At 42.1% G+C, this 12,792-nt stretch overlaps 2 protein-coding genes across 5 annotated transcripts in view; one reads left to right on the top strand and one right to left on the bottom strand.

Moving 5' to 3' along the window:
* Window positions 1-11,752, bottom strand: part of RPS6KA5 (ribosomal protein S6 kinase A5) — a 69,369-nt gene extending 57,617 nt beyond the window's left edge. The window contains exons 1-2 of one of the 4 annotated variants that reach the window (XM_061359914.1): window positions 11,611-11,752; window positions 10,993-11,250 (exon numbers count right to left, since the gene is read on the bottom strand). In XM_061359914.1, coding sequence (XP_061215898.1) covers window positions 10,993-11,065 — 73 coding nt within the window. In that variant the 5' untranslated portion in view covers window positions 11,066-11,250; window positions 11,611-11,752. The other 3 variants (XM_061359915.1, XM_061359916.1, XM_061359918.1) reach the window with 3 other exon arrangements.
* Window positions 11,753-12,155: 403 nt separating this feature from the next.
* The window catches only part of DGLUCY (D-glutamate cyclase), a 58,450-nt gene continuing 57,813 nt past the window's right edge, over window positions 12,156-12,792 (top strand). Inside the window, exon 1 of the mRNA XM_061359924.1 lies at window positions 12,156-12,252. The gene's annotated coding sequence lies outside the window, so the exon portion shown is untranslated. The remainder of the gene's footprint in view (window positions 12,253-12,792) is intronic.

Raw genomic sequence — 12,792 nt, 5'->3', positions numbered from 1 at the left:
AGGAGTTTAGGAGGAGGAGGTTCTATGTTTATACAAATCTACAGCACAGAAACTGAGTTGTTGGTTTTGTTTTGTTGGGTTTTGAGGTGTTTGTTTTTTTTCTAACAGACACTTTTACAAGCAAGGAAGTTAAGAGCCCTCTTTTTAAAAGGAATTGGCGGGGGGGGGTTAGGTTTGTTATTTGTTGGTTAGTTGGGTTTGGTTGCTGGTTTGGTTTTTTTTTCCTTTTATAAACTGCTAAAAGAAAGCCTTAAGCAGTTCCTGCTTTTTTTACATCTTTCATTCCTATCATAGTATTATCTACTCATTTGCATCAATATGACTGCAGGCCATTCAGCAAAGCTGCTCATTGAAATGACCCAGGCTAAAAGCAATAAGGTAAAAAAGTAACCAGGTTTGATTATTCTTAACCAAGTTCAACTACCTGATCCACTTTATTAAGCAGCTGCATTAAAAGATTCAGCATCAAGCAGAAGAAGCTGCATAAGCGGGCATGGGAATGCCTCACAAAGTGCAAATCCAATCTACAATGTATGTCTAAAGGCGGGGGGGGGGGGGAAGGGAGAGAAAAAAAAGAGTTTTAGGAAAATGCGGAAAAGCTTTCAGTAGCAGCACCACAGATTTAAAATACAATGATGTCTTAACCAAAAAAGGAAAGCTCTTTGACAGGAGATGCTGAAACTAGCTTACTCCGTTCTACAGAAATTCTCGTGTGGTTTGACATTTCTAAGAAACTGTATCAAGACAGTGTGCTTTCTGAATTACCAAAATGTATAGTCAGTCTCCATTCACAGAACTGCAGCAACTCAACAACACAAACAGAAACTTAATGCACTGATGAAATCTCATTTAAAATATTATTTTCAGTTCTTGCCGTTCGTCTTTAAAAGGCATTAATCAAACTTGGTATAAGCGCAGAGAGACCATTTCAACTTTCTGGGAGATTAAAAAGTTTAAGAGAGCTTTCAGGATCTTTTCTTGTATAAACAGAAGTACAGAACAATGATTTTTTTGTGATCAGTTCCATTTTAATAACTTGTACTAGGCAAGACAGTACCAGAATCATTAACCATTCAACGAGGCAATATGCAGCACATAAGTTGAAGTAAAGCTTGCTGTACTGTTTTCACTGCAAACAGAACAATTACTATTGCTAGTGCTACATCACAGTCCTTGCTTAAGTCAGCAGTAAGGAAGATGTACTCATGTGCCAAGAAAGGATTAATAGCAGGTAAGACAAATCTAGACTGTTAGTGTCTATATAATTAGAGTACGTCCTGTCAGAGTCAGAAAGCAGCCTGTCTTGAAGCAACTTAATATTACATATTACTCTTCTTAACAAGCACTGAGAATGGTACTGAATGTACACAGTTTCAAAACTGTGTCTTTCGTGCCAAGGACAGCATGAGTCAGAGACTACCTAAAGAGACCAGACTAGAGTGTCCACAGTTTAAATGAAGCACTGGATGCCACTGAAAAGATCCAGGACATAGAACTTCTCCGGATATTAGCTGAGTAAGTGCTGAACTCAGAGTGGGAAGAAATCTTTCACTGAGAAATCACTGATTTCCATCTTCTATTATGGAGTACTACAGAAAGGTGTTACCACCTCACATCCTTTAAGTGCTGTCAGCAGAAGGCTTTTCAATTGAACACCCTTCTAAAAAGCAAAACAGTCATTTAATCCTGCCATATTCTTGGCACTGAATAGCAAGATTGAGGGAGTGGAACACAGAGAAACGCTGTGTCTCCATTAACACGCTGAAGATTTGTAGTGCTGGCTATAATCCTAAAGAGATATCAAGTCCTAAACCTAATCCATTAATCTAAACTGTACCACAAACCCAATTTAACTTGTATTCTGCATTCAATAACATTAGTAAAACCTTTCTCATTTTTATGAGGTTACACAGTAAAAAGCTGAGTGATACCTAGTTTGAATTGTATGTACTTGTTTCAATGTGAACTATAATTCTGCACTATCCAGTTAATGCTATTTTTACTGCCATTTAGGATGTTTAACTACCTCATCATTAAAAAAAAAAAAAAAAGAAGTCTTCAAGGTTATTGTAATATTACTTTCATAGTAAAAGGAGAAACTACATCACAAATCAGAATATAAACACTATAAAACACACCCCACTTCATTCTTTTTGCATTATACTGAGGAATGAAATGAACACAGATCAGATAGCTAAAAAGTGCTGCATAATGCACAGAGGTATGATAGGACATTTAATAAACTCTCAGAATTACTCCTTATAAAGCAAGAAGTAGGGTCAAAAAAAAAACACAAAAAAGAAAAAAAAATTCAAAGCTACAAGAAGAGATTAACAATTCCTTGAAAGTGCTTCCCCAACGTTGCCATGACTGGCAATGGCTTGCTCCACAGCCTGAGTTCTGCATTCAGTCCATCTCTGAAGTATGCCTGAGAAACGCAAGCGGTAGACATTGTGCCTGTGCCATGTGCTTTCCAATGACACTGCTAGAGTAGCTCTTTGTCTTCATCTGCTGAAACCAGGTGCAGCACTTTCTGACATTGTAGCCGAGATGAGATGCAGTTTCTCCAGAATTACAGTTGTCATGCCAACATTTCCTTCAACTAGCTTTCAGAAGCATAAATCCCAAAGATTAGTTTATTCACCAGTCACTCCCCAAAACCCAAATGACCACTGCCAGAGGACCTTTCGCAAGAAATGATATCTACAATTCTAAGACAATTGTTCCAAGTTAGAGAGGCTTTAAAAGATTGTGCTGACAGAAGTGTGAAAGAACTGTGATCAGAACCTGATCAAAAATTGTCTGTGAAACCTGCATGAAGGCAACCTATCTGTCAAGAGTGCAACAGGATCTACACTGTCATCTAGCCAGCAATATTTATAGCAAATAGTATAACAACATTTCAGTGTACACAAAGATGCCTCTCAGAAACAGCAGCTTTGGGAAAGGTCTTAAATAAAGAATTAAGCACAAGGAAAGTAATTTTGGAAACAGAAAATGTACTTCTTCATGCCCCTTTTTTTTCTAAGTGTTGATATATAAGCTGAAGAGTACCAACAAAGGGAACTAAGCTTGGAGAGGAAGAAAGTACTGCCCAAGTCAACAGGACAAGAGTTATTCCACAAACAATCTGAAGCTATAAGTGACACAGCAGTATAAAGGATGGTGGTACATCATGGAAAAAAAAAAACCAAACAAACAGTAAAGTGATGGGACCCTCTATGAAACATGTTAACTGCAGAGATGCACAATTAGAAAAAGTTTCTACTTACTCATGTTCTACTCTCATAGAATCAGCACTGGACCAACACATAAGGAGAGTATGCAGGTGAGGGCAACAGTGACACACAACTGATCAACCCAAAACCAAAGACTGAAGGGGACTGCCAAGACATCACAGCATCCATAAAAACAAAGAGGAGATGGTGGAGCTATTTCACTACAGACAAAAGAAAGGGAAAACAGGAAGCAAATACCTAGAAATATTCTCATTGCAAACCTTCATATGCAGAGACACCAATTAATGAAGGTAAGTGTTGCTGTTCTCAGCCCCCTGGAAGCAGGACAGCCTGCTTAACTCTGGGAACCAGAACAAAGTATTTCTGCTTGATGGAGGATCTCCAGATGACATAAGAGGTGTGACTGTCGCCTGCACTGTATCTGAACTTTGAGATGGCCAGCTGTGAACTAAGAACTGTGGAAGTTGATACTGTGCAATTACTCTATTTGCTTTTAATTGTACTTTTATGATATTAAGAAACAGTATTTCAACAGTGGCTGTTTTCAAATTAAGGTGTGCTGTGTCCTCTGTTTCTGGACTCCATTGCATACAGGTTTTTGAAGCAGACAAGAACAACTAGAGCTTCCTCTACTGAACTAGATCAAGCAACCTTCAAAGACAAGCTCTGCCTGAAAGCTGGGACTTGACTACTATTCTCTGCAACATCAAACCAGCTCTGCTGTCTTACTGAGCAGAACAATGAACCTCAGATAACTTAAAAGGAGAACAGAGAAAGTTAGAAGGAATACAGGACAGAAGGAAAACAGGACAGCAGACATTCTGTAGTATTTCGAACTACTAGGTGTCCAGTGCCTGGTACCAACATCAACTTCATTCTAACCCATTACTTCAGAGAACGGCCCATCTCCACTCAACATATCTATTTTAAGTTACTTCAGCAAAATATAGATGCTGTTTTCAAAGTCATATGAGCACAAACTTGAGCTTATCCCTTACTCAGAGTGAGGAGTAGGGGTTTTCCTTGAAATTAAGCAAAACTGGCACATTCCTTTTGGGAGGGGGGCGGGGTGATGACAACAACCAGACACAAACACAAAGCCACTCTCTAACAGAAACCACACACCTGTTGCTAGACACTGAAGAAAATGCATCTAAGATGTTATACTAATTTTCTGCTATATATAAAGTTATGCTTTGATTGTAACTGGTTACAGCAATTGAGAACTATTTGTGAAGGGAATTGAAAAATATTCTAGTCCTTGAAATCTGACAGTACATCACAAACTATTAACTGTCATGTCACTGAACAAGAGTACCGTTTAATCAGGTCAGGGATCCATCTTACAAACTTAAAAGGAAATTTAAAAAGCATATAATCTCAAGGACTACCTGCATTTTTCTTATGTCAAATGAAGAATTTGGAGCAAAAATAAAACATGCACACGGTTCTGAACTCACACCAAAGAAGAGAAAATGTAATTCATGTTACTCTGAACCCTAGGATCAGAACTAAATAACTGGGGTGGCAACTGTTCATTCTCTATAATATTAGATGCTTAAGAGGACAACCATATGAACTGATAAAATATTCAAGGTCTCACAAAGCTGCTGATCCCATTCTAGAAGGCCTGGAAGCCAAAACTTTACACAGCCAAAGATGACAAAGACCTCTGAAATATCAGCTAAGTGGAATACATTATGTAGAAATTTGGAAGCATGAAATGCTGACGGGAACATGACAGGAAACTATCATTACCATTATGAAAACAGATGGAAGCTGCAGAAAACTATCCTACCAAATTTATCATTTACACATCAGAAGCTGAAATAAAGATAAAACTGCAGACATCAGAGATTAACAATCCAGATTTACAATAGTCTGAAGTGGAAAATGCTTCATGTTAAAATTCATTTGCATTCACTGGCAGTGGCCCTTTTGCTATAAGGTTTACATTACTGTGAGATGCATCACTATGAGTTAACCAAGATTCAACCTAGAAGCACCTCCATGGTTAGCTAGAAGCTTAATGTGCAGTAACACTATACATCACGTCATTGTCAAAAAGCCCAAAATGTAATTGGGCAAGATAATAATGAATAAAGCTGGTACAGATAATCTAATGCTGAACAGAGTTAAATCAGTCAGATCAAAATAACAGATATCTAACAATTGTGCACAGCTTTTCAAACAAGAAATTATACCTAAAAAAAAAAGATACAAATCAACTTTGGTCTTCTCTGTCATTAGAAATCAGTAGAGCACTTCAAAAATACACTTTATTCAGTCACAGACACTTTGGAAGCAGTGTTAGAAATAACAGAAGATAGATTATCATCAAAACAAGAGCAACTGACAACTTAAATGTTGATGAAAGGTATTTACATATTAGTCTATGCAGACATTAACTGAGAAATTTAAGAATTATCTTCAGAATTACCCTCTCTCACGTAAAGCTTTGTCTGTCTAAGCCAGCATGAAATATTTTGACATCAACTAAAAATGGGAAGAGGAAACAGTCACAATAGATCACAAAACAAAATTAAAAAAAAAAAAAATAAAGTGACCATGTGTAATAGGAGTCCTCTGTAAACCAGGTCATCTGCCTATCTATAGAATGACTCAGAAGCAGAGCTTGCACCACATCATTAGGATTGTACAATGGGGGGAGGAAGGGGGGAAGAGCACATCCACAAGAAAGGAAGAATGTTTACCATAAGATATCAGATGATGACAAGCAATAAGGGGATCCAGCAAATATTTATATGAAGAATATAGCTGCAAATCACACCCTCAGATAACCAGTCTTCCTCTTATGTTTAAAGAATTCTGGCAAGTGTTCTCTGAATTGCCTCCTGAATAAAATCCTGAAGTGTATTAAAGTGGCACACGAGCCTCCTAACTTTTGTGGAATCCAGCATGAGCTTTTAAACCATCACATTTAGAATACACTGGACAAAGCTAAACAACAGGCTGACAACAGCAATTGCAACTACTAGTCCTCATTTACATTAGACATTTTATATCACTGAAGCAATGACAGCAAAATAAACAATGGTACAAATCATATTAGCAGGTTTGTTAGACTCCAAAGCCTGAAAAAAAAAAAAAAACAAAGAAAACCCCCACAATAGATCAAGTCACTCTTCTCCTTGATAACCAAAGTGTATTATAATCAAAGTTACCAGAAGATACTAATAAATTCTTACAGTACAAAACATTTTTAAGAAGAATTGATTCTGTAAAGAGTAAAAACTAGAGATTTAAGTCATAATAAGGATGATTCATAAACTTAGTCTCTTAAAACACTTTTCATACTTCCCATAACAATGGGAGCACATGTATTTTAGCACTGAAAAGAAAAAAGTAGAAATAAAAGCAGTCCAAGTTTTTAATATAGTCAACTATTAATATCTCCTGATCTCTAAAAAATATCCAGAATACAGTCAAATTTTAAAAATGTCTCACACAAAGTATTATAAGTCTTTAAAAATCTTTAAACTTTCATAAGAACATTTCCTTTTAAAAATAAAAAATAGAGTACTGTAGAGGTGCCAGATATAGCTCCATAGTGAAGGCTCACTATTTAATGCATGATTCATCATGTTTTTTAGCCATAGGAATTTTCACAGTGCCTTACGATATAACACAAACTTAAGAGTTTACAAATAAATCTACTCTAGTTTAAGTTCTCATTCAAGAAGGAGAAAATAAAAATTTGCAATATTGAACCCTTCAAATACTCTATGTATTTATCATCTGAAGCCTTTTATGTTTTCATACTGAATTACTCGTTCAACTATTTGACTCACACGGATGTTCCAAATTCTTCTGCCTCTGGAGCCTTGCAGCCCATTGCTACGCTGATTTCTGGGCTGTACATGCCTTTCTGCATGTATACATACATATATATACATACAACCTACCACGCATTCATTCATGGAATGTCTCAAAAATTCCCTTCAAGATCACAGTTCTGCTTCTCTCTGCCTCTCACTGGGCAAAGCAGGTAGTGCGCATACCTGAGAAGTCACATACTCTGAAGGTTAAGGATCCTTCGATCCTCATTTTATTTCTTTCCCCCAAAAACAAGAACTAGGACAGAAGTCAAGAGAAGGTGGTACAAAATCTCATTCGTAACCGTCTTACCTGCCTGCATCGCAGTTTTTTCCTTCTCTGCCCATATCCCTCCCTATCGCACAAAAACTCTAATAGGCTTTATATTTACCATTGTTCCATTCCACATCATTACCAGTAAATAGAAAATGTGAAGAGGCAATGCCATACTTTTTTCACTGTAAATAATACAAAACTTCTTAGGTCTCCAAAAAGAAGTTATACAAACTCTAAGGTTAGACTTCAAAAAATAAAACTTTTTCCTTTACAAGGTTCCAGAAATAGGTGCTGCAGAAAGCTTCTTTTTCTTAGTATTTTCACTGGAGCTTCAGTGAGAAGCAGAGACAGACACCACTTCCTACCATTTGCTCTTTGGGGTATTTTTTTCTTCTACTTCCTGAGAACATAAGACGATTCCACTTTCCCCAAAAACTCATTTCCCTCCCGAAGTGAGAAAAGATGGTGACTCTTCTAAAGTGGCTGAATTACAAGGTTTCTGCTGAGGAAAAAATGGTTTGTGTGACAGGAGAAGGGGGAACAGGGGGAAGTTGATATATATATATATTAGGAGAAAATCATTCTTAACTGAAATGTGCCCTGGAAATCACTGCTGTGTCTAATCTGCAAAATAATCAACTGAAGGAACAACCATTGAAGCACACGCATACATTACAGCTTCCCCAGCAGCAGGGGGACATTCTTATTCTTTGCATCATGAAAATAAAATATATATACACACACACTCAGAGCAGTGCCCAGTATCTATAATACAGGAGATCACATGGCATCTCACAGAAACACTCCAGTATTATGCACCACAGCTCCTTCCCTATCACAAGCCTGATCTGCATGCCTATGAAATGATGTTTTTTCATTAATTGCTTTCTGGTCATGCAACATGGGACTTTCAGGGCCCAGAATATGAGATATAGAGGCAAAATAAAGATTTACCCTACATATCAAAGCCAGCACTGTAATTTCAAAGTTTAAAAGAAGTCAAACCATGGTATGACAGGGTTAACAATCAGCTCTGAGCTGTGTAGAAATAGCACTGCACTGCATATGCTCTAACTGTGCATCTTCATATGCCGCAATACTTGCTTGAAGGTAACAACAATCGTGTTCCATTCTTGAAAACACTCATTTCATCTTAATTTCAAGTTTTATAGTATGTTTATTACTTGACAGTAATCAATGCCTGTGTGTAACTTATTTAATATTTTTAGAGAGATTCCAAGACCCAAGTAATTGCAAATGTGAAGTATAACTGTAGGTTCACCTGCATTAACTAAATTATTTGAATATACAATTTTTGTACCCTTGAGCTTGTTATCAAGAGGTTCAAGCAACAACTTTCACACTATGAAAATGAGACACTCTTTTCTCAAAGAAGCCACTATTTTCTACCACAATAGTACATTCTTTCAAAGCACTGTGGAGACTGACCTCTTTTTCATCTGTCAACTGACAGCTACTTTCGATATGTAATTCTAAATCAGGCAATTAGTCACAGAGTTAGCAACATCAAAGAACACAGAGAGGAGAGGAACACTAGAATCTAGACAAATCACACACTGAAAGGATATTCATGGTATACAACCTCAGCATTTAAGAAAAACTAAGATCGTCTGGCTCCTGCATGTCCCCTCACCCTTCTTTCTAAAATAAAGCAAAAGTGCTGCACAATAACACTGTGGTGGGTCGACCACAGCTAGCAGGTAAGCACCCACACAGCCAGACCCAGTACAAAAAAAAAAAAAAAACCCTAAGAAAAATATCTAAAGTATCCTATAGATTATTTATGTATTTCTGTATCAGCAGAAGGTGACTGCAATTTTTCTCCCTAAACTATTGTACCTCTGTGTATTGTGTAGAGACAAGTTCTGAAACAGTATCTTGATACGTCTTGCATAGCAATGACACTATTGACATCTTCAGGAGTAGGAGTCTCCCAGGAGTACATGACAGAGCAGCTCCCTCCTCCCCCCTAATGCTCCAGAAATAGACAAGCCATTGCTAGAAAGCATTTTTCAGAAAGCAGAGTTTTTAAAATATTTAATAAGGAGAAACAGGAGGGGAAAAGCAACTTAATCCTTTGGTTGAATTTTAGAAGCTTGAAAAGACATGAGCAAGACTGAGAATTGCGAAATGTGTCAATACTTAAGACCAGGATCAAAATGAAAAATGCTTATTACATTAGACAGTTCTTTGTCTAGTTAGTGTGTGAGCGTGTGTATTCCTCAAACTATCTTTAAGTAACAATCCCCCAGGGATATATGCTGTCCTAGCTTTTATAAAAAGAAATCTAGACATAGCTAGGTAAACATATTGAATAAATGTTTTCCGTTTCCTTTCCCCTTACCCTTTTTTAATGCGGCACACTAAAATTTAGCAACACCCAACAAGGAAAGTATGTTTTCCACGAGTCTTTTGCTGCTTCTTGAAAGAAGGAAACTACAGTCCCTTTGGTTTCTGCGTAGCTATCAGGAAGACTGGGGTGGTTGGGGTTTTTTTCGGTTTGTTTTTTTTTTTTTCTTTCTTTTTAAACTGCAGTGATAGCTATGTTCCGCTGGGGCACCTCCGCCGAGCCCCGAGTGACAGGGGGACAGAAGTTCCCCGTCGGCCCATTAGCCAATGTCAACTACACTAATCCGGGGGGCGGCTCTCTCAGACTTTTAAGATGAACAGCATCACGAACAGCATTTATTTTTACTTCATCATGGAGAAAAAAGATTAGAGAAAAGGCATAAAGGGCATTAGTTAGTAGTACCTCCGTTGTTAACAAATACAGAGAACATACATCCTGATTATGTTCTACATGCATTTCTAAATTAAAAGTATAATCTAGATTTAGTGCAGTATTCAAATTGCCTGGAAACTTCTAAGAAGCACAAAACACCTATTAAAAATATATAAAGATCTTCCCCAACACAACAACCCACAACAGAGTATTTCTGCTGTTATCTTGAAACGTCATATATATTTCATGTGTTGAACTACCTCTCCAGAGGGTCTTCAAGTAACGACTGGGCTACAAGATGATTAATAGGCTGAAAAGCCAGCTAACTTTGAGGTTACATGTTGGCACATTCCCCTCCCTACAATTCCGGCATTTCACCGAGGTCAGAGAAAAGCTGTCACAGAAAACGACATCATTTAGGACTGTAACAAAGAACCCTCCCCCCATACTGACATAGCCATAAAAGTCAAACGCGCAAATTAAAAATAAAAATAAATAAATAAAAAAGGGGAGGGGGGGTAAAAAAGAAAGGACTGGGTAACACTCATCTCCTTCAAATGCATCAAATACCACTCGGGAAGTGGGACAGGGGATCCAAATACTTACAAGTCCAACTGAAATACTTCTATCAGAAATAAGAGACCCCCTGCCCGCATCTCACACACCCCTGCCCATGTCTTTCAGTTCATCCTCTGGGTTTTTCCCTCACCGAGATTTCCCCACTGGTCCCGATCAACGATCTTGAACCTCCTACCTCAGCACTTCTTACCAAAGTCCCGGCTGCCGGACCCCCCCCGACACCCCCCGCAGGCCTCCCGTCAAGCGGGAGCGCTCCCCTTGGCGCACTCCCCTCCCCCGCCATGACCTCCCGCGGCCGCCCCGGCCCGCCCCGCTCACCGTTCCTCAGCTCGTGCTTGACGGTGAGGAGAGGCAGCTCCCCCTCCTCCGCCGGGCCCGAGGGTCCCTCCATGGTCTCGCAGGCGGGCGCTCCCGCGCCCGTACCGCTCCCCGTGTGTATGTGTGTCCGTGTGTGTGTGAGCGCGGAGGCGGGGGTATGTCACCTGGCCCGAGGCGGGCTTTATTTTCCAGGGGCGCTCTGGGGGAGAGGGGCCATGCAGGCGCGCTGGGGCGGGGGGCGGCTGTTCTCCCCTCCGCCTTGAAGGGAAAAAAATAAAACCCACACCACCCGAAAACAGTTATTAAAATACAGGGAGGCACACGCACGTCGGCTTCCCTTCCCCGGCCCTCAAAGCCAGCCCATGTCCTTGCGGCTCCCCTCCCCCTTGCTCCGGCCGCCCTCCCCGCCCAACAGGCGGGAGCAGAGCCGCTCCGCGCCCGGCCGAGCCCGGCGCGGCCCAGCCGGGATAGGCTGCGCGAGGCGGCAGGAGGGGGCGCCGGGAGGAGCAGCTCCTACTCAGGCTCTCGCACCCCCTCCCTCACCATGCCGAGCGCTCATTGGGCGAGCGAGCGCCCTCGAACCCCAGCGGCTGTTGGGCAGAGAAACGTTGCACGTACCTCCCCCGCCCTTCCGCCGAGCGGCGCGCTCCCCCATTGGCTCAGCGGCTGCGCTAACCGCTGGCTCCAGCCCTCCGAGTCCCCCTCCTAATTCCTCTACTCCCTCACCTTGTTTGTAAACATTCCCGCCCGCCTCTCCCACCCCCCCTCCCGGCGTGGGGGCGGGCGCTGGGTTGCCTAGAGAGAAGACAAGACGCTGATTGAGCATTGCGACTGGCAATCATCCTGAGGGAGCGGCGATGGGCTTCTGTCGGGTTAGGGGCTGGCTCCATCATCCGGGGATAGGAAGCAGTTGTGCGTATCCTCACTCGCAGTGACAGTAGGGGGTGACTGAGGAGAGCTGTAGTCTGAAGCGGGAGGACGCGACGGCGGCTGGATGGGGGAGCAGGGTAGTCCCTCGCAGAGGGATGCGATGGGGCAAGGAGAAGTGAGGCACAGCCAAAGGGGTTGGGGAGTGTGCTTTCTGTGTCCCCGCTGAGCCTCCGCCTACTGCACTGCGCGGGAGGTGTGTGCAGGCCCACAGCGGTGGCCTCTCTGTGCGGCGCGGCTCGGCTCGGCTCGGCTTGGCTTGGCTCGGCTCGACTCGGCCGCCTCCCTGGGCTGGGGCAGCTGGAGAGCTGCCGCTGTCAGTGCGGCACGTCGGTATGTCCGTCTTTAGGCCAGCGCTCGGCAGTGGGGAACAGTGCCGCGGGTGTGCTGTTAGCGTTCAGCTCTCGCAGGCTCCAGCGCCACAGAGAATAGGGTTGTGGGCGGCAGGGCCAGGGACGGAGGGAGAGCGCAGGCCTCGGACTGAGGGACGCTGAAGGGGCTGGGGGGAGAGAGGCGCGCCGCGTCGCCCCTGGCGCTGCCTACAGCCTTCGCAGGGGCCGGGAGGCCCGGCGGCTGGGGCTGGGGGAGCAGGCGGCATCCGCGGCCTGGCCTTGGGGCGGTGAGCGGGGCCGTCGCCGTGGGAGGGTGGAGGGTCTGAATTTACTGGAAGATAAACTAATCTTTATGATCGCTGAAAGGTCACGAAGCAGAGAGGGGCTTGGTTGGTTATGTTGGCGCAGGACGTGCTAGTTTGGGGTGTTCTGCTTTGGTGTGTTGTGGGGCGGGAGTGGGAGAAGGTGCTGGGCACCCCGAGTGAAGTTGCACTGCTTAGGGCATTTCCCTTTGGTACCATTAGCTGCGTGGGACACACTA

Source organism: Neopsephotus bourkii, unplaced genomic scaffold, assembly GCF_033783945.1.
Source record: "Neopsephotus bourkii isolate Nb327-2 ecotype Australia unplaced genomic scaffold, CSIRO-AGI_Nbou_v1 NB_998, whole genome shotgun sequence".
NCBI classification, from domain to species: domain Eukaryota; kingdom Metazoa; phylum Chordata; class Aves; order Psittaciformes; family Psittacidae; genus Neopsephotus; species Neopsephotus bourkii.
Note: the sequence above shows the minus strand (reverse complement) of the source record. Positions and strands in the feature narration are given on the sequence as shown.